Source organism: Tursiops truncatus, chromosome 5, assembly GCF_011762595.2.
Source record: "Tursiops truncatus isolate mTurTru1 chromosome 5, mTurTru1.mat.Y, whole genome shotgun sequence".
In the NCBI taxonomy this organism is placed as follows: domain Eukaryota; kingdom Metazoa; phylum Chordata; class Mammalia; order Artiodactyla; family Delphinidae; genus Tursiops; species Tursiops truncatus.
Window position 1 is genome coordinate 88,289,826 of NC_047038.1, and position 23,459 is coordinate 88,313,284.

At 36.9% G+C, this 23,459-nt stretch overlaps 1 protein-coding gene across 1 annotated transcript; it reads left to right on the forward strand.

Annotated features, from left to right (window-relative positions):
• Nucleotides 1–888: 888 nt before the first annotated feature.
• On the forward strand, nt 889–6,780 carry NPFFR2 (neuropeptide FF receptor 2). The gene is given in 6 exon segments (XM_019932657.2): nt 889–1,216; nt 3,900–3,999; nt 5,595–6,041; nt 6,043–6,352; nt 6,692–6,749; nt 6,752–6,780. Coding segments are annotated over 6 exon segments (1,272 nt in total).
• The last annotated feature ends 16,679 nt before the right edge of the window (nt 6,781–23,459 follow it).

Sequence of the window (23,459 nt, forward strand, 5' to 3'; positions counted from 1 at the left end):
GTTATGGGGAGGGGGAAGGGTGAGCTGTGACAGGGCGAGAGGGAGTCATGGACATATACACACTAAGAAACGTAGTAAGGTAGATAGCTAGTGGGAAGCAGCCGCATGGCACAGGGATATTGGCTCGGTGCTTTGTGACAGCCTGGAGGGGTGGGAGGGAGGGAGACGCAAGAGGGAAGACATATGGGAACATATGTATATGTATAACTGATTCACTTTGTTATAAAAGCAGAAACTAACACACCATTGTAAAGCAATTATACCCCAATAAAGATGTTAAAAAAAGAAAAGAATATCCAATTAACTGAGTCAAAGCAGAACAAGGAAAATACAAGAAGCTTATTTCAATGGAACTTCTGAAGATGTAGATACTTAATCTCATTCAAATATCAGGAAAGCTCATGGCAGGTGAGTTATAATGTTAGTTAGCAGAACAAGTAGGTTTTGACAGGTTATGATACCTGAAGGCAGGAGGAAGAGGAGTTTTGGAGTGTTTCCCTTGAAACTTCACAAGTGGATAGAAGGTATAGCAAAGAAGTGAATAATATAGAGTATATCAAGGAAATGCAATATAATTGTTACTTGTGGCACAAAGTGGAATTTTCAAGTGCTCTTGATTAAAATCCTAATAATTTGAATGCCTTATTTATAACTCATTTTTATGCAAAATTTATAGATTATTATAGAAGGCCCATCAATATATATACATATTGCTGATACACTTCATTGTACAGCAGATGTAACACAACATTGTAAAGCAAGTATGCTCCAATAAAAAAAAAATTCCGTAGCATTTTAAAAGCATCTCTCTTAAACTCTCTTAAACTTAAGTTCTCCTGGTTTCTAATCATGTTTTTCTTTTCTGCCTCTTCTTTGTTCAGGTCCATCATGAGTGAAAACTGGGACTCAAACCCATCGGAAAACTGGCATCCCATTTGGAGTGTCAGTGACACAAAGCATGATCTGTACGCGGATAGCAATATCACCTATGTGAACTACTATCTTCACCAGCCTCAAGTGGCAGCGATTTTCATTATTTCCTACTTTCTGACCTTCTTCCTATGCATGGTGGGCAATACAGTGGTTTGCTTTATTGTAATGAGGAACACACATATGCACACAGTCACTAATTTCTTCACCTTGAACCTGGCCATAAGTGATTTACTAGTTGGCATATTCTGTATGCCTATCACGCTGCTGGACAATATTATAGCAGGTATGTTGATTTGCATGCAGCTCAAACATACTATGAGAAAATATTTGTCCCATATCCCTGAAGCCATCACAGCGTCATCCATTCATTCACAAATATTTATGGAGTTCTAAGAACTGCTCCAAGTAGCTGTTCTCATGGGGTCTACGTGCTAAAGGAGGATAAAAACAACAAACAAATATCTATATAAGTAGTCAGAGAATAAAAAGAATTATGGAGAAAAATAGAACAAGTGACAGAGATGAAGTGTGGAAGCTGTTATTTTTATAGAGTGTTCACTGAAGGTCATCAGTGAATGGTGACACTTCTTACTGAAGACTTTGAATTTGCTTAACAGTTCAGGGCACATATAGTAAAAATATTAAGAATATTATGGGCTGTAAAGTTCAAAGAACGTGTGGTTTCAACTGATGCAATGTCTTCAATCTAATATAAATAGATATTTAAGCCCTCTTGTGGTTGGCTGAGAGATTTCCAACAGTTTTTGATGGAAGATGGAGTAACAGAAGCAATAATTTCTCACAAAGCAGTAGTTTCATTCATATAGTGGTAATTTACATGTGCAACATAAGTCATGGTTCGGGTATTACCCTAGAGTACTTCTGGGCCCCCGTATTACCACTTCTTTAGCACTATGTTATACACTCTGGAAGTACAGGAACAGTGTATCTATACCTCCCAGTACAGTTTTGGTGCATAGTACCTGCTTAATAAATATCTGTTGTATTAACACATAAAGTCAACAGTCATTTCTGTTATCACATTTTAAATCCTTTGAGCTAGTTTTATATTCTTTGTGTTCCTTGTACTATCATGCACATACTTTTCATGGACAAAATGTATTTTATCTCTGAGGTTATGAGTAGTAATTTTCTTTGTTTCTTAATTTTTTGTCTACCTGATTCAGATTAGTTTTCTCCTGTTTCATTCTTCCTATTTGTTTCAGTTTCTTTCTTTTATGGTTGAGGTTTCCCTAATAGTCAACTACTATTTAGCTGCTTGTATTTCAGAGTGAGGTACTATGTGGCTGCTTTGAACCTCTGCAGGACTGGGGTTTGAGGTTAGGCTCACTCTCGGCTTCACTAGTCTGGGTCATTCATTGGGAAATCCACAGCTATCAGAATCTGCCAGTGAAAATATGTCAGTGTTCTTGGAAGGATCACTTGCCCCAGAAGGAAATTCTCTAATCTACAGCCATAGGGATTAGAAGTCTGGCAGCTGCATTCTGGAGCTGAGTGGGTCTCTCTACCAGCACTAGGAGCACGTGCAGAGTGTATATGTACTTTCAGTCTATCCTCCTGCATCACTGTGGCATAAAGCCATTCAAGCACCAATTTTAAGATGGTCTGGATAGACGAGAGAATGATTTTTTAAGTATGCTTGGCTTATTTAGGTTACTGGTAATAGCTTTAATTAGATAACAGTATTTTTTAAATAAGCTATAGGATATTTTTTAAAAGATAAATTAAAAAAATCTGAGCAATATGTAACATTCATCTCTTGGGAAACTAGAATATTTGCTAATGGAAGAATAGTGTTACTTTCCTGTAATAGCAGAGGTGTGTATAGAATATCAAACTCTAAATTTGATTTGATTGATATTAAATATCAAATATAATAATTTTACCAATTTCTTTTATAAACATTCTAGTAATTGGAGTTCAGTTAGGAAGTTATTCAAACAGACTACTTTTGTTTGTGCAAAGTGCTCTTTATTCTCCAAGTATGTCTTAGTCAGTTTAGGCTGTTACAACAAAATACCATAGACTGGATGGCTTAAACAACAGACATTTAATTTCACAGTTCTGGAGGCTAGGAGTCTGAGATGAGGGTGCCAGCATGGTTGGGTTCTTGGTGAGGGTCCTTTTTCTGATTGGTAGATTGCTGTGTGTTCACATGGCCTTTACTCAGTGCATGCACATGGGGAGAGGTCTCACGCTCTCTTCTTCTTCTTATAAGGGCACTAATCCCATCATGTGGCATAATCCCCATGGCCTCATCAACATCTAATTACTTCCCAAAGGCCACACCTTCAAATACCATCACATTGGGGGTTAAGGCTTCAATATATGAATTTGGGAGGGAACACATTCACTCCATAACAAAGTACCTCTGAGGTAAATCGTGTCATTAGATTATATATAATATTAACTTTGTTTGTTATACATGTGACGCCTGATTCCTCATAATTTATGGAATACATTTCCAAATTAGAGAAAAAATATTCTTCCTGTTTTATTCATTTAAAGGGCATTATTGCATAAGGGTTAATGGTTTGGACACTGGAACCATATTGCTAGGGTTTAAATCCTTAATATGCTTCTAACTAGCTGTGTGGCAAGGTATGTGAAATTTGTATGTTTGTTACATATTCTATATCATGAGGAGAATAATAAAGCCTTCAGAAGCCTGTTGTGGGGATTAGATATGTTAATAGATGCAAAACATTTATTACAGTGTATAGAATGTTGAAACTACTGTGTAAGTTTTGACCTTATTAGTATACTGAAAAACAGAGATCTGAATGTATTAATGAAAATAATGGGAAACATTGATTGTTCCCTGAATATCATTTAGGAAACAGTTGCATCTGTCTAATTTCATGTCTTTCTCTTCATAATTTCAGTGAAATTAAAAAATATGTATATGATCTTTCCAAAGACTAACTGTTCCATTTCCCTTTCAGGATGGCCTTTTGGAAGTACAATGTGCAAGATCAGTGGCTTGGTCCAGGGAATATCCGTTGCAGCTTCAGTCTTTACTTTAGCTGCAATAGCAGTAGATAGGTAGGTCAGCACCAAACTCTGAATCCAGAAAATTGGGCATATCTGCAACTAATCCACCTAACCAGTGAAAAATGTGTAATCTACTAAATTTGGGTATATCTGCTTAAAATTGTAGCCATAATATGTACCCCTTTAAGAGCAAGACTTACATATATATATATATATATATATATATATATATATATATATATATTATATACACACACACTAAGGGTTCAGTAATAAAATAAAACTACCGAAGTTTCCATATTTTAAGATTAAATAATTAGGGATGATGCATGTTTTAGTTTGGGCTGCTATTAACAAGATATCATAGGCTATTTGTAGAATGAATAAATGAAAAACTAATATTTGAAGTTTCAATAGCTGGTTTACAAAAAGAGCAAAATACCTAGAATTGCACCTTTGAAGTTACCCATAATTTAAGGGTGAGTAAGTGGGAGAATTCACTGATTAGAAGACTAGATGAAAACTTGGAATTTAAGACAGAAGAGCTTACACCGTCAGTGAAGGACAGTGGAGCAGTCAAAGCTCAGGATAACTAGTCATTATATAAAGATAAGATAAATTTGTTTGGAGTTGCTGATGGGCCACTTAAAAGCTCTAAGTTTCCTTACCTGCAGATCTGGAAAGTATTAATTTTCAATTTTATAGAGTCATCACAAAAATCAAAGAAGATTCAATAGATGATAGTACTTTGAAAAATATAAAATGTTATACAGTTATATGATAGTATGATTATCTTATAATGAACATAATGAATATCAGTAATAACAAAATTAAGAATCACAATAACAAAATAGCAGTAAAATGAATCAGGCTTACTCTACATACTGTTCATTGTCATGCTCAACAGAGGACACAGAACACTGGGAAGGTGCATAAACAGAACTCATCATGGGAGCTCTCATCAGATTCATAGCTGTGAAACAAACCACCAAAACACTTAGTGGCTTAAAACAGTAATGCTTTTAATATTTGTCACAACTCTGTGGATTGGCTGGGTGCCTCTGTGTGGTTCTCCTACTCTGTGCCTTGTAGCTGAAATCACTCACGCTTTTGCTTATGCCATGCTTGCTAATGTTCAACTAACTGGCCAAAGCAAGTTGCATGGCCAAGCACACAGATCATGTGTGAGGGGACCACAGAAGGGCATGAAGGGACATTTAAGAATATGGGCTCTGGAGCCAAAATACATGTGTAAAAATCATGTGTAATTATGGGCAAGATTTTTTACCTTTTCTAAGCCTTTTTCCCATCTTTTAAATAAGAAAGCTTACAGAGGGAATCCATGCAAACCAACGGAAAGGAGCCTGGAACAGAATATTAAATGCTCATGCTCAATGTTGACTAGTTACAATAGTACTTTGATTATTAATAGTGTCTGATATACTCCACTCATTAATTTTTTGAGTTGAAATTTATCTCATATATTAATTACAGAAACTGGTAATGCACGCCTCCCTACTAATGGTAACTTTCTATATTCGAGGGCGAATATGTATGGAAGACTGTAATTACTGAAATAAATTTAATTAATGACTTGGTCAGAAGTTATGAGGCAGTCCTTCACTGATATTTGCCTTTAATTACAGGTTCCAGTGTGTCTTCTACCCTTTTAAACCAAAGCTCACTATCAAGACAGCATTTGTCATCATTACGATCATCTGGATCCTGGCCATCGCCATTATGTCCCCATCTGCAATAATGTTACACGTACAGGAAGAAAAATATTACCGAGTGAGACTCAACTCCCAGAATAAAACCAGCCCAGTCTACTGGTGGCGGGGAGACTGGCCAAATCGGGGAAAGAGGAAGATCTATACCACTGTGCTGTTTGCTAACATCTACCTGGCTCCCCTGTCCCTCATTGTCATCATGTATGGAAGGATTGGAATTGCACTCTCCAAGACAACAGTGCCCCACTCAGGCAAACAGAACCAGGAACAGTGGCACGTGGTGACCAAGAAGCAGCAGAAGGTCATTAAGATGCTCCTGACTGTGGCCCTGCTTTTCATTCTCTCCTGGCTGCCTCTGTGGACTCATGATGCTCTCACACTACGTTGACCTGTCTCTGAATGAACTGCGGGTCATCAACACCTACATCTACCCTTTGGCACACTGGCTGGCCTTTGGCAACAGCAGCATCAACCCCATCATTTATGGTTTCTTCAATGAGAATTTTTGCCGTGGTTTCCAAGATGCTTTTCGTCTCCATCTCTGCCAAAAAAGAGAAAAGCCCAAGGAAGCCTACACCCTAAGAGCTAAAAACAACGTGGTCATCAACATATCTCATCTGTCAGCTCAGGAATCTACAATTAAAAACCCACGTGAGGGCTTTCCTGGTGGCATAGTGGTTAAGAATTCGCCTGCCAAGGCAGGGGACACGGGTTCGAGTCCTGGTCCGGGAAGATCCCACATGCCGCGGAGCAACTAAACCCATGAGCCACAGCTACTGATCCCTTGCTCTAGAGCCCACGAGCCACAACTACTGAAGCCTGCGCACCTAGAGCCCGTGCTCCACAGCAAGAGAAGCCATCGCAACGAGAAGGCCGCATACAGCAACGAAGATTACACTCCACTCAACACAACTAGAGAAAAGCCTGTGCACAGCAACGAAGACTCAACGCAGCCAAAAATAAATAAATAAAATAAATAAATTTATTAAAAAAAACCCACACACACACATGAGGATATTGTGCTTTGTAGGAAAAGTGCTGAAAAACCCATACAGGAATTAATGATCAAGAATTTGAACTTACCGATAGCAATGAGATGTAAAAGGAGCTGGTGTGATGATTTTAACTCTACTGTGTGTTATATGGTGAAATACTGTTGCTTTTTATGGCTTTGTACTTCAGTTCTTCTTAAGAATGTTAGAAGCTCTCTCTGGAAAATAGTAAACAAAATGAACTTCTGTTTGTAATCAATCTTACTGTATTTAAAATACATACAGAGACCCATATACAAATTTGCCTGGATAAATCAATTTTCTAGGACCAGTTTTCAAAGCCTGATCTTTTCCCACTTAGCTATTTGTGTATGAATCAAGCATGTGTTTTATGTGTATATATATGTATGCAACACACATACACACATATACATTTTCTTCAAATGGTGATAAATGGGCAGTTCTTTGCATGAGAGCACATTTTATGAATTCTCCCTTTGCTTTTGAATTGGAAATTTTAGACTACAGAACTATTTATCTGTTTGTGCTTTTAAAATGTACTTAGCTTTCTTAGAAATAAGAACTGCAATAGCAAATAAAGGGACACTGTATTTCTTTGTAATTAAAAGTTGATTTTTTTTTCCTTTCAAAGAGTACAAAGTTGGTAAAGTCATAACATTGTTCCACAGGAGTTATTGTTGGCTTTTTAATATTTTCATAAATGAATTTAAGCCCTAGCTGAACCCATGTTTCTTGCAGAGGTGATTCAGGATCCCAACTTGACCTCCTTTCTAACAGAATCTCTGACATAAAGAAACAAAGCTTCTAATAATGCAGCAGGTGGCAGAAGGATGGCAGCTCTCTTCTAAAGGGCTTAATCAGAGATGTTCAACAATCATCATAAGACTCCCATAAAGTTTGAACAAAGCAAGACTGATTATCCCAGATCTCCTACGGGGCACAAAATGTTAGGCACAGAAGTCCTACTGGATAGCAAGTTAATACTACTATTAAAAAGAGAATGGTGAACCCCTGGATTCTGCTAGGTTACGATTATGTAGTGACAATAGTTGTAAATTCTAGCTTTTATTCTAGGATGAGATAGTCCTTAGAAAATTGGAAATTATAAAATAACAAATAGTTTGGCAAATAAAAATAAATCTCTGGGCCTGGACCTATCATGTTTTTCCAATCACTAACATGGTTCAGGCTAAAAGCTTTTCAACTTTATAGGCCTTTGAGAAAATAATTGTTCAGTTTTCAATTGGTTTATGCTATATGATATTTGAATATGTATGTGTTACATATTTCCAAAACCTTTTTCAAATTTCATTATTTCCACTACAGCATAGGGTCTATGTGTTATGAAGAACTTATTTGGGACTTCCTCAATGACCATTTTTCTGATTATAAAACTAATAAAAATTACATTATAAAATATAAAAACAGGTATTATAAAAACAACACCTGATACTTTTAGAGTTTTCATGAAGTACAGAATAGTACAAAAATTACATGTAATTCCTCTTTAAGGAAAAAAAAAACAGTGAAAACACTTATTCTAAACAAAACTTAGATCAGCATCTTGTATGTATGTCTTTGCCATGCCAAGAGTGATTATTTAAGAATGATTATTTTGTTGTTGCCTACCTCACAGTATCATTACCACATTAAATTTCTTTCTTCAACTTTGCTACTTAATTGTGAAAAATCATTTAAATTTGTTGTTTTGATTACTAGTGCAGCTGAACATTGTTCGGTCTCTTAGTAATTTGTATTTATTCCTCTTCCCATTCTTAGGCCATTTTCCCATTGTATTTTTGTTGTTTTTGTCTTTTATTTATTGCTATGCATTTTTTGTATCAGCCATCAATAACAGGCAGAATGATCTTTTTAAAAAACATAAAAATAATGTCACTTCTCTGCTTAAAAGCCATTAGTCATTTCTTTTCAACTTAGGAAAAGAAAACAAACTCCTTACCAAGACTTATACACCTTTACTTTTCTGCCCCCGTCCACCTCTTAACCTCATCTCAAACCCAACTCTCATCATTTACACTGCCTGCCTGTATGCTCCTCTATCTTTGCCAAGTTCTTTGCTGCTTCTGGGTTTGCACCTGTTTTCTTCCTGCCAGAAATGTTCTTCCCATTGGCCTCCACAGGCTGGCTCTCTCATCCTTTAGGACTCAAACTAAAACTCCCCTGAGCTTTGTTTATTCCTTCATAGCAATTGTCATTATCTGTAATTATGTTCAGAACTCATTTATTTACTTGTTTACTATCCATATGCCCTACCAGAAGGTAAACACTATAAGGGCAGGAATGTTGTCTTGTGTGTCACTGTATCTCCATTGCCTGAGCAAGTGTTTGGCACATAATGGATGCACAATAAATATTTATTGAACCAATTAATTAAGTAGTTGCAAATATTTTCCAGTAATAATTTGCATTCTAATTTATTTATGATTGTTATATTTTATTTTTAGATCTTGAAAAGAATTCAGAATATAATGGAAACACTGGATGATTTAGAAAAGCAGATGAAATAAAACGATTTATCTGGTCACCTAGTGATAACCATTCTTTCTGTCATCTTGGGGCAGGTGTACATGCTTTCTTTAGCAAAGTTAGGATTCTGGGGCATGTACTTTGTAAGTTTTTATTCATTTATAACTTTATTCATTTGTGTATCAAGAACACATTTCCATGTTGTTTAATATTCTTCAAATATTTTATTCATGTTAATACCATTCCTTAATTTATTAAAGTTCTTCTTTGTGGCTGAAAATATAAGCTACTTCTTAAATCTATAAAATGATGCAGTTATATATACCTTGTATAATACTGGGCATATTTATAATTATCTTAGAATAGACTCATAAAAAACATAATTGCATGACTAAAATGCATGTACATTTGTTAATGTTTTAATACACATTGTCAAATATTTCTTAAACAGGTTTTAATATTTTACACTTCCCTTAGCAGTGTTTGCTCACTCACACACTCTCAAATATTGCATACTCTATAAAACAAATTTTTCTTGCTAGTTTAGTAAGATAGAACGTGTATCCCCATGTTTAATTTCATTTCATTGTTATGCAGCTGGACGTTAAATTAATCTTTATTCAGTTTGATTCATTTGTATTCACTTATCTTCACTTGTATATGTAGGGGAGGAAAACATTTCCCTTCTCTTCTTGGTTCTTTGGCTGACCTAATAATTAAATTGACATAAGACAGAGTAACAGGAGAAAAACAAATTTAATTACGTATGTATGGGAGCCCCACAAAGACATGAGAGGCTCCTGGACAGTCAGGCAATTGCGGCTTATATGTCATCCTGAGCTAAGGAGAAGGGGGGTAGGGGTTGAGACTTCAAAGGAGAGGAAGACTATTCACAGGAAAATGGGAAGAGCAAATATTTATTACACAAATGTTTGTCATGCCATACAAAGTCTTTCTTATGTAAAAAAATATGTTTGGTAATAGCTCTCTTCCTGGTACAGGCTCCCTATCTAAATTCTTTTAGACAGTTAAGGGACAGATAAAAAGCTCTTCTTGAGTCTGTCAGGCCTTAATCACGTTCAGCTTGAAATAACCACATGCCAAAGTGGCACGTTCTGGAATGACCTCCTCTGAACCCCATCATGTTCATTTGCATTTCCTTCTTAGTCAATTCCCTCTTCATGTCCTTTGTTATCTTGTCAGTTAGGTTACATGATTTTCCTTCTCAGCAATCTGTAAAAGTGCTCCCTAATTCAGGATATTAATCTCTGACCATCAGACATGTTTCAAACATTTACTCTATTTGATGTGTGACTATGTATATGTATATGCATAGATATGAGGGTAAAGGTTAAGCCACTATGATGGAATTCAAAAATACATTGGCTTAAGGATATAGATGTTAACTTTGCACCTGATGTTAGTGGTCCAGTTTAATGGGGACCTTATTACCATATAGTAGCAATTTTACAGATGAGGAATTGACCTCACAGAAGTAAAGGAAATTGTCCAGAGTTGCATAACAAAGTGACTCATGGAGCCATATTCTAACCCATGTCAGCATTTAACGAGTATTTATTATGTGGCAGGCACTGTTCTACAGGAATCATCTCATTGAATCCTTATATACTATGAAGTGAGTGTCACCAATATTCACCTTTTCAGACAGACACAAAAGCTGAAGCTTAGAAATATTAAGTATTAACATAGGGAAGCAATTAAAATATTTATTCAGGATTCAGATTGTCTGGGGTTGCATCTTGGGTCTGCCATCTAGACATCGATTTCTGAAATTCTCAATACTTCAGTTTCCTCAACTGTAAAATGGACATAATAATCAAATCATTTGAAAATTTAATGCAATACCATACATAAATAGATTAGAACTATACCTAGTACTCTTCCATTTATCAAGAGGAAACACAGTTCATATCAGATTAATGCCTATTACCAATTTTTTAGAGGCTTAGTACTACTTAGATAAAACTCAGAGGTTAAAGATGACTGTTCTAAATTGGCCACTTGGACAATGGTCATTAAAGACAAACAACAATATAAAAACTTGATCTTTCATTGAGCCTTATGTGCCAGAAAATAAATATAACATGCATCATGACTTTCTTCTACTTCATTGCTTTCTTTTATATTTCTAGCTATCTTTCTTTTCCAAGCAGTACTTTTTCCAAAAGAGTATTTACCTCATTACAAAAAGAAGAAAGCTACACCTATTTCTTCTAAAGATCTTTCCATGTAAACAGAGAGTTGTCAAGTATACATCTTCAAAGACTGTGGGAAATTAATGAAATTGTGCTGCCGAATAACTAAATGGTGAAGTAACACACAATGTAAAAGTAAAGTAAATATTAAGATAATTTAAAAATAATATCCAAAATAGCAAATGACATTGCACATTTAAGTTGTTTTTATTCCCAAATTCATAACCTTTTTACAATTATTATACCGACTATTATTTTAAAAGGAGTCAGACTTTGGAGTCAAAGGACCAGAATTCAGATTCTGTGTACTAAATGCCCATACACTTAGACAGGTGACCTCTCTGAGCTTCAGTTGTCTCATGTATAGATCAATTTTGATAGTGACATTTGCATTACAGGTGTTGTGACGAATGACTGAATCAAGGTATGGAAATTTCTAGAAACATATGACACTGCACACATATTTATCAAGAGTAACTTTTCCTCCATTCATCATCCAATGTGATTTTTCCTCAAGATCCTTTTGTTATGGGATCAATCGCAAACATCTGTGTTCTATTTTCTGTTGAAGTTCCATTTATATGATTATAACCCAGATATAACTAGGACCTTATAGCTATATCTGGATTTCAACATTGTATTGTTCTTGTCTTATTCCAACCTTGGGGCAGGATTCAACACTTTTCTTCACTCCCCAAAATAAATCCACTCAATTTGTGTAAATGGGAACTCTTACACATAGCCAGAGAGGAAAAAAGGGCACATCACATACCATAAAGAGAAACTTCATAAAAAGCAATATGAAATGTCTCTATTCCACCATGTTGTCCACAGAGTTCCATCTTCGGCTACCTTTTCTTCCCCATGCAGTCTCTCTGAGTAAAACTCTCCCTCATCCCAGTTCATCCTCTTGGTTAATTTCTCTCTCTCTTTTTTTTTACTTCCCTTATATACTACATGAGCTGAGATAAAGGATTCCTTTAAAGAAAACAGGTATTGTTATCCAAAGAAGAGAAATGGATATTGGAAAGGCAAAATTCAATAAACTCCAGTTTATCCCATGGTTTATCAAAGTCAGTCTTCTTCCCGAACACTTGATTATGAATATTCTTCCACTTAATGAAACACAGCCCTAACACATACAACTACAGACATCCTTAAGCCACTTCCAAAATGAGATGACACAAATTCATGTTTGGTTACTGAATCCAACTCTAGGTCCTTATCTCACAGTGATGTGATTCACTCTTAATCATGGATCTTCAGGACACGCAACCAATGGCTGTGATAAGTTTAATAATACTCAATACACATGATATACAATGACTAAAAAAAAGTATGAATCCTAATAAAATTACTGTTTGGGGAAAGGGCAAAAAATATAGTAACTACTGGTTTGTAGTATATTCTGTGGCCAAATCTGAAGAATTCCCATTATTGAGGAGATGCATGATGAAAACACCCTAAAATTCTTATTAATATGGGTTGGAGAGAGGGCTGTGGGAACTATGTTAGTGGTTTAGTGGTTTAGCAATCTCAGCTCTTTATTTGGCAGAATACATTTTTACAACTTCATGGGCTAGTAGCCAAAGCCATAGGTCTTATGAAGTCAAGTTTCTTAGGCCTTTAGCAGAAGACTCTTTCCATCCTCCCAGCCACTTGGAACACCTCACTTCTACCAGTCAATTTCTGTATTAGGTCTCTTTGAGTTACAAGTAATAGAGCCTGAACTTAAAAGAAGGGAATTTATTGTCTCATATTACCTGAATATCCAGTGGTGGGCAACTCAGGTATGACTTGATCCAGGTGCTCTAAAGACATTGTCTAAAACCTATCTCTCCAGCTCTTGGCTCTGACTTTTTCCATGTTAGCTGAATTCTCAAGCACATAATTTCCTTATAGTAGCTAGCTGGATTCTCGGAGTCCCAGATTCCAATCTAAAAATCTTGGTAATGTTAATGGAAATAGAACTCTGTGTCTTCCCCAAATAGTTTTCATAGAAATCTGAGGATTACATCTTATTTAATGGAGCCAGGTACGTATCCTTCTTGTGATAGGGATTTTGTCTAGGGAGATAAAACATATTGACAGCCCAAGCTACAGCTTCATTCCCACCCCTGGATATTGATGATATCCCTTTACAAACCACAGGACCTTAAGATGTATGCCCTCCACCACACAAACACCAAAAAAATTGTGACATTATGACTAGAAAACTGGAAATGAAGGCTCATGCTGAGCAGGCACAAGTAATAAATGCACTCGACATATAGCGTTCACGCGTGTAACTTCATACTCAATCTTTCTAGGATTATACTCCTTCAGTGGTAATGAAGATGGTAAATAATAATTTACCACGTAAAAATAGTACTTTGGGGTCTTAGAGGCATTTGTCCACACATCATTCAGTATTCTTCCTGGCCAGTAAAGAAATGAGGATAAACTCAGAAGTCAGTTCATTTTTTTAAGGGAAATATGAATGTGATTTTTCACATTTCCAGCAGTAATGATAGCGCTGATGCGTCTTCTGCCTTATGAAACGCCAGCAGACCCATGTACATGGTCCTACTTCCCTCTTTCCAGAGGATACTTATTTTGGGGGAGGAATTATTAGAAATTTTGGAAGAATGCTAACTAGAATGACGGTGACAAAAATCTCAGTTGATAACCGATGGGCAAAGCAATCCAAACTGAAATGCTTTTGACTTTTCAGAGGGAGAAATTCTTTAGCAAACTATGCAGGATTCCTGTTGCCATTCCAAAGATTCCAACCCAACCAGCTTAGATAGTCTGAATCCCACTAGGTAGTATATTTGAAGCAATTAGTAAACTGTATTAGTTGAATTTTAGTCCGACGATGGTACTTAGGAAATACTATTCTGTGAGGGCTATTACCCAGTTTGAAAGAGTATTTTCTAAATGCTTGATAATGTATAACAGAAGACAGAAATTTCAAAGGATGCCACGTTGTTAATGCTGTTAGAAAATCTGAAAGGCCAGCCTGAGATAATGATAGTCACCTTGTATTAAGATCTTACTACATGACAAGTACTTTACATTCACTACTGCATTTAATCCTCACTATGACTGCAAAGTATATACTACCCACATTTCACATGAGAAAAATGAAGCCCAGAGAGGCCAAATAAGGTTACTCAACAAATAATTTTGAAACCAGTATTTAAATTCAGGAGTGTCGAATGCCAAAACCCATAAAAATAATCAATTTGTTTAAAAACCCTTTTATGAATTCTTATTTGCAGGTAAATATTAAGTAAAAATAGCATTGCTCATTCAAGGCACTTTGATGGTAGATAAATAGCACAGACTGGAGTTTGAGGCATCGGAATTTTAACTCTGCAATTTGCTAACTACATAACTAGCAAGGAAATTTACTAAGGTATTCTAAGACTCACTTTCCTTATTGATGAAAGGGAAATAATGTATTTATCACATTATTTATAGGGAGTAATGCAATATCGGGTACATATGGAAAACTGTGGCAAATAATTTCACTGTAAGTAGCAAATATTTCAAGATATTTGATATCGTATGTGCATAAGACTGTAACAACTCATTATTTAAGCCCAGGGACCAGAGACAATAGTGCAAAGATAATCCATCAAGTTTATCAATATTTAAAATTCTTAGGTAGACTTACTGGAACATTAAGTAAATAGTTTTCAGTCTTAAGTACTTAAAATCAGTCATGTTCATCATCTCTTCTTGTAACGTTCAAAGAAATGTTACATCTTTCTATTTATGAGATTTCAGTTCTTTAAAGGAAATGATGCTTTGTATGTTCAGATGAGTTGGACTGAGTGTATTGCATATTCCACTGTCATGGTGTAGTTCATGAGCTATAGGAAGTAGGTAGTATATGTCATTAGATAAATATTCCAATGCACTCTTTATGAAGACAATTTTGAGGAAGCCTGGACAATTACAAGTCACCTCCATGAAGTTCTGTTGCTCTAGAAAACACACTGTTGTATAAGCATTTTAAAATAAATTTTAAGTTATGGAAATAAAATGACATCAAACTATACAGAAATAAAATACACATAAATTATTCTAATTTTGTGATTTAAAATACTAAAAAACAAATACCTAGTCTGTCTAGGAGAAAAAACTGCATGTCCTAAGAAAATCTTTTCTAATTATAAGGACATGCAATTTTTTCCTTCAAAGAGTCACAGAATATAGGAATCTGCAGGAAGCATAGACAGCAAGTATGGCCATATAACTCCAAAAAAAATTTGACTTAGTGTCAAAAACATCCAAGGCTGGTGTAAAATTGTTTACAGACCTGAATCTGAGCTAATGCACCTATATCCTTTAGGGAAAAATAGTTTTTATTTTGAAGGAGAGTAAAGCAATGACAGAGAAAGATAAATTCTATAGATGAGGGAAGACAGGAAGAGGAAGAGAATGGTAGAAGCATTCCTTTAAGGAGAAATTTTAGAAAACTAAGTATTTCCTTGACCATAATTAAGGCTTTGCATAGACAGCACCTGCTCCCATAGTTAAAGAGTAACTCGCAAAGCAGATAGTCTTCAGCTGCACACTGGGCGGCCAATTCATCAGCACTGCATCTTCATTATTTCTGCATCTTTACCTTCTAGTCGCCCCTTTAATGGGGATAGAGCACTTCCCCAACTATGAGTTGTCTAGTCCATAATGTTCTTACTAAAGCACTGCCCTGCCTCGAGGCTCATCTGCCTGGAGGAAGTCTTCAGTGCTGGGAAAGACAGCAGGAGAACGGCTCAGTGCCATTGTCTAATTCTGGGCTGGAAATCCCACTCTCTTCTTTATTCCTATTGCTGAGAGCCCTTTTCAAAAATAATAAATAGGGGGCTTCCCTGGTGGCGCAGTGGTTGAGAATCTGCCTGCCAATGCAGGGGACACGGGTTCGAGCCCTGGTCTGGGAAGATCCCACATGCCGCGGAGCCACTAGGCCCGTGAGCTACAACTACTGAGCCTGCGCGTCTGGAGCTTGTGCTCCGCAACAAGAGAGGCCACGGCAGTGAGAGGCTCGCCCACCGCGATGAAGAGTGGCCCCCGCTCGCCACAACTAGAGAAAGCCCTCGCACAGAAACGAAGACCCAACACAGCCAAAAATAAATAAATAAATAAATTTAAAAAAAGAAAAGAAAAAAAAATAAATGGAGGTTGGTACTTAACGATATATACCAACAGTGTGATTTTTTCCTTATCCTGTCATTAGTCAGCTGCCTAATGAGCATGTTAATTACCTAAGTAAACACCTCAGATCATCTAATCTGTGTGAGGAAGTTACCAGATCCTGGGGATAAAAATAAATGACTCAGAGCTATCTCCAAGCAACTCAGAGTTTAGTGGAGGAGATAAGCATGCCAACAAATAGCTGTGGTGCAGGGGGGGAAGATGCATCTACAGTGAAGTAGACAAAGAATAACAACTCAGAGAGGGGCAGAGTCCAGAATGTCCAACTCAGCCTGAGGGAGATACAGACATTTTCACTGAAAAGGTGACCTTTAACTCAGATGCTAACGGCAGAACCGGCAGAGGCATAATCAGGTTGAAGGAGAAGCCATTCCAGGCTAAACAAGGAATTGGATGCAGGACGGCTGGAAAGGAACCCGGTACGTTTAGGCAAGAGTGAGAAAGACATTGTGGCAGGAACATGACAGGAAGAGGGAGAAATTTGTATGATGAAAGAAGCTGGAACCAGATTTGGATGGTTGTCTATAACATGCTAAGACATATAGGTCTTCCTAGTATAGTCTTATGATTCCATTCTTTTTTCTTATTTTCATACATAGCATCTTTGTTTCTCCTCTAACCTTCTTTCCTTTTCTTCTTGAGATCTTCTCAGAGAAAAGCACGGCTACTTTTAATCACACTATTTTGTTTGCTTTGACCCTTCTTACAGAATGGATTTGATTAAATAAAAGTAACATTGCTGCCTTGGCATAGCCATTAGAGGTAAACCCCTTCTCAGCTGGAGCTTGTGGTGTATTTAGCTATATAGCTAATCACCATGGTCTGTACCAACTGACAACAGTTAAACAAAAATGAATATGTTTAATCACTGAGCTGGGCTCAAATAAAAGACATCTTGTTTGTTTTCTCGTTGCCCTCCAGACTCGAATCTGTGGATCCATTCTCCTCTCGGCTCTGAGAGTGTCTCTAATAGGTCCCCCAGCCTTTCTGCTTATTCTCAGTTAATAAATAATCAATTTTCCTGGGTACTAAAATGTTAGTCTAATCAAGTATAATTTTAAAACCATCTTAAATTAAACTGCTCCCCTTCCAGCTCACGTACACTCAAGGCAGAGAAACATACAGGGGGCAGAGAAGCGTGATCAGCCTCTTAATGTCTGCTTTCATCTTCTTCACCCACCATTGGTGGCTCCTGCAGGAGCAGGCGTGGGGAAATTGACACGTTAGAGATGGAGAGGAGGTGGGGAAGCAGGAAATTTCTTACTTGATGTGTGAAAAGTTCTTACTGTATTCTGGCTTCATGGGCCTTCTGTGTGACAGATGTGCAGTTAGAGGCTAACTCATTCTTCATGGAATATAGATGACGATTCCCTGGCTAAAGTCTGGGCACTTTTACTCTCAGTTTCTGCATCTGATCCTGCACATACAGCCTCTTTTATTCTGAGGTTGCCTTGCTACTGGGAGAAAGTCCTCTTGGCATGATGCCATTCAGTAAACATTCGTTGAATCAGAATGAGATACACTGTTTGCTGTTATAAACCTATGTTTATGGACTAAAAGGATAAAAATATCCAGACTCTTGCCTTTGCCTTGGTCCCTTGCCTTTTAAGGAGAATTCTCTCACAGGTCTTACCTGGGAGATATCAAAACTGAATTCTATGTTTCATTACAACTATCCTAACCAGGGACTTCCCTGGTGGCACAGTGGTTAAGAATCCTCCTGCCAATGCAGGGGACACAGGTTGGATCCCTGGTCTGGGAAAATCCCACATGCCACAGAGCAACTAAGCCCATGCACCACAACTACTGAGCCTGCACTCTAGAGCCCACAAGCTACAACCACTGAGCCTGCGAGCCACAACTACTACTGAAGCCCACGCACCTAGAGCCCGTGCTCTGCAACATGAGAAGCCACCGCAATGAGAAGCCCGAGCACCACAAAGAGGAGTAGGCCACACTCACCGCAACTAGAGAAAGCCCACGCGCAGCGGTAAAGACGCAATGCAGCCAAAAATCAATCAATTAATTACAAAAAAAGTAGAGTAATAACACTTATTAAAACAAAAACCAAAAAACAAAAACCTATCCTAATCAACTAAAGTTACTAAAGTACTAGGAACTTGAGAGATCTTGGTATGCTAGCCCCTTACTGGCCCTAATTAAATACTCTTTCCCCAACCAGTAATCTGGGGACCAATTTCCTCCTCTCCAAAGTGTTAGTTTTCAATCATTTATTGGCATATCCATCACTACAGTCCTGCAGCAGTGCCAGGATAACGAGCACTTGATACATATGAATAAATAAATAAACAATGTAAACCAAGTTTTCCTTCTACAAACAAATGTTAACAGAACCAACTGGGAAAGAAATAATTTTGCTTTTAAAATAAATTGTAAAAAGTGTTTACAAGTTTTTGACCGATTTTGTGGTGATGTATATATTCTCTCTGTCATACTCTTGTCATACAATAAACCAAAATCATTCAGTGTTGAAGATTTCAAAGGAATGGTACAAGAAACTGACTTTACTATTCTGTACATCTGGATGAAATGGAAAGGTACAAACTTGTGCTAAAACACTAAAAGAGATCTTTGTTTTAAAATATTGTGCATAGCAGAGAATCTGTAACAGAACAAGCTGAGTTAATTATATCAATTTCATTGAATCCAGTTGATTCAAAATTACACACAGAGTGTTGTGTGTGTGTGTTTGTATTTGCAAGCATTTTGTTGTTGTTGCTGTTGTTTGTAAAACTCCCAATTATCTACTGGTATCTTTGCTAGAAGAAAACATTTAGAACAAAATGGATTTATCACATCTTCCCAGGGAGAAAAAAAAATCCATTGATTTTCACAATGTGAAAAGGCTTTTTTTTTACATCTTTATTGGAGTATAATTGCTTTACAATGGTGTGTTAGTTTCTGCTTTATAACAAAGTGAATCAGTTATACATATACATATGTTCCCATATGTCTTCCCTCTTGCGTCTCCCTCCCTCCCACTCTCCCAATCCCACCCCTCTAGGTGGTCACAAACCACCTAGCTGATCTCCCTGTGCTATGCAGCTGCTTCCCACTAGCTATCTATTTTACATTTGGTAGTGTATATATGTCCATGCCACTCTCTCGCTTTGTCACAGCTTACCCTTCCCCCTCCCCATATCCTCAAGTCCATTCTCTAGTAGGTCTGTGTCTTTATTCCTGTCTTATCCCTAGGTTCTTCATGGCATTTTTTCCCCTTAAATTCCATATATATTTGTTAGCATACGGTATTTGTCTTTCTCTTTCTGACTTACTTCACTCTCTATGACAGGCTCTAGGTCCATCCACCTCATTACAAATAGCTCAATTTCATTTCTTTTTATGGCTGAGTAATATTCCATTGTATATATGTGCCACATCTTCTTTACCCATTCATCCAATGATGGACACTTAGGTTGTTTCCATCTCTGGGCTATTGTAAATAGAGCTGCAATGAACATTTTGGTACATGAATCTTCTTGAATTATGGTTTTCTCAGGGTATATGCCCAGTAGTGGGATTGCTGGGTCATATGGTAGTTCTATTTGTAGTTTTTTAAGGAACCTCCATACTGTTCTCCATAGTGGCTGTACCAATTCACATTCCCACCAGCAGTGCAAGAGTGTTCCCTTTTCTCCACACCCTCTCCAGCATTTATTGTTTCTAGATTTTTTGATGATGGCCATCCTGACTGGTGTGAGATGATATCTCATTGTAGTTTTGATTTGCATTTCTCTAATGATTAATGATGTTGAGCATTCTTTCATGTGTTTGTTGGCAGTCTGTATATCTTCTTTGGAGAAATGTCTGTTTAGGTCTTCTGCCCATTTTTGGATTGGGTTGTTTGTTTTCTTGTTATTGAGCTGCATGAGCTGCTTGTAAATTTTGGAGATTAATCCTTTGTCAGTTGCTTCATTTGCAAATATTTTCTCCCATTCTGAGGGATGTCTTTTGGTCTTGTTTATGGTTTCCTTTGCTGTGCAAAAGCTTTGAAGTTTCATTAGGTCCCATTTGTTTATTTTTGTTTTTATTTCCATTTCTCTAGGAGGTGGGTCAAAAAGGATCTTGCTGTGATTTATGTCTGAAAAGGCTTTAATGTGAGATTATCAAAGACATTAAATCTGATTTGCTTTCTGATTTCCTTCCAAGCATCTTCTACAAATCCCTTTTGAAGACATATATTGAATCAGGCTATTCCCCTGCTTAATGATTAATGATAATTCCCCATAATCTGCATAATGAAGCCCTAGTTCTGCACACATTCAAATGTAAAGGCAACTCTTGTTCCATCACTGACCTACTTTCCAAAGATCACCTCTTGCTGTTTCCTGCCGTGTACCAGATTAGTCCTGCCCCAAAGTCTATAAACTTTTCTCTGAACAATCTTTCTTTTTTTTAAAATTTTTTAATTTAATTTTTTTATACAGCAGATTCTTATTAGTTATCTCTTTTATACATATTAGTGTATATATGTCAATCCCAATCTCCCAATTCATCTCACTGCCCCCCCACACACACACACATGCTCCCCTTGGTGTCCATACGTTTGTTCTCTACATCTGTGTCTTTATTTCTGCCTTGCAAACCAGTTCATCTGTACCATTTTTCTAGGTTCCATATATATGCATTAATATACGATAGTTGTTTTTCTCTTTCTGACTTACTTCACTTTGTATGACAGTCTCTAGATTCATCCACATCTCTACAAATAACCCAATTTCATTCCTTTTTATGGCTGAGTAATATTCCATTGTATATATTCTCTGAACAATCTTGAGCCCTTTTTCATCCCTGTATTTTTGCTCATGATGTGATCTCTGCTAACAAACAGACAAGCAAGCAAAAAATGTTTAAGAAAAATAATAAAGTGGGCTTTTTAAAATATTAGAATACTTGAAGACTAGAAATTCTGCTAGTAATCTTACTTTTCATTTTACAGGCAAAATTGAGAGGGTCAGAAAATATCTTCCATCTGCAATAATCACAGAATTTACCAATTTTACTGCCATTTACTGCCCCCCTATCTAAAGGCAAACTTTCCACTTGTGCACTGGTTGTCATCTTTCTCATTTATCCACAGGCTTTCCTCCCGTGATTATGCATCATAAATTCCTTGCCTTATTCTTTACTGGGTCATGTCTTGAGAATCAAAAATACTCTAGTGTCTACAATCCTAAAAACAAACACAGAAACTTTCTCCTGAGCTCTCACCTCTTTCCAAATCCTTCTGCTTCACTTTACAGAAAAATTCTCAAGAGGTTTATTAAAGTCAATGTCTCCACTTTCTTTAGTCAATCTCCATGGAGACCACTTCAATCAATCTCTTATCCCTCCCATTCCACCAAAAGTGCTCTGGTCAAGGTCACCATTGACCACCATGTTGCTATCCAATGGCTATGATAAGGTCATGATCAGGCCTTATTTTACCAGAACTCTCAACAGTATTTTTGCCAACTGATCATTCATTCCTTCCTTCTGAAAACTTCCTTCATTTAGCTTTTGGATTATTACTCCCAAGGAGTTCATCTCCTACCGTACTTAAATGTTCTCATTGTCCTTTCTGGGACCTTTCTCCTGTTAGAGATCAGAAACTCAGATATTTCTGCTGAGACTAAAATTTCAGATGCCAAATGAAAGAAAATTTATTTGGTAGTTAACAGAGTGATATGGTAGACTCTGGACATGATGTGATTAGAAGATGAAGATTATTTCACGTTTATGTGACAGTAACAGTAACAGACAAATGCTCAAGCCAGAAAAAAAAAAAGGCATTCTAAATTGTTTTTGTGGGGACTGTTATTAAAATGGAGAAAGAAATAGTTGCAAGCTGACAGAAAAATCCATAATATTTGGAAATTGAAAGGCAGTGGGAGGAAAAAGAGAAAACAATTTGAAATATTTAAATTGTTATTTTGATAAACTAATCTGAGTATCTTCGCATGATTTGGAATAGTTTTAGAAAATGCTTTATTATGTTAAATACATAAAACAATGATCAGGGCAAATAATCTGTAAGAGAACATCTCTTGGTCAAACAGGATCAAAGTTACAAATGCGCCTTGGCATATGGTGGTTTGTGGAAGAAACAGATTGAAATATTTTTTGTGGAAGACACTGTTAATAAATTGGATTAAAAAGGAAAGATACATACTTTCATAGAAGCCCACATTGCCTTTTTAGGAAAACAGGTGCATTTGGTATTGTTACTACCACTGTCATTTTGTAAGCAGCTTTTGGCAGGAAAGAGCTCTCTGCAGGAGGCACCCTTTTGCCTTGTCACTAACCTTAAACCAGGACCCCCATGCTCTACTCATCTCCAGCCCTAGCACACCTTTCAAATCTTTTGATCACACAATACCTTGCCTAATCTGTTGGTTCTTTTTGTAGATCAAAGAAACAGAAGTGAAGAATAAGTAATTAACAGATGACTAGATCTTTTCTCTAGCTTCCCCTTCTGTAATCTCCTGAACAGTGTGAACAAGATAGCATCTACAGAAAAATCACAAGAAGTCCACAAGCCTGCCCAAAAGCCTGCACACGGTGAGGGATGACCATGACTCTGACCCCCTATCTCAATGATTAACTGAGATTACTTCCCTGTGTCTCTTTAAAAGCTTTCATGGCCGAGCCAAATCCTTGGAGGTCGTTTCTGGGGGACACTGCGTCCACCATCTCCCCAGACTGCCGGCATTCTGATTAAAAGCAACTTTCCTTTCTACGAACATCTCTCTCTCACACACATTGATTTTCAGTTGGTGAGCACCTGAACCTGATTCAGTAAAAATTTTAAGCCTACAGTGAGTCCTGCATGTGGGAAATGTACTCACTTTGTTATCTTG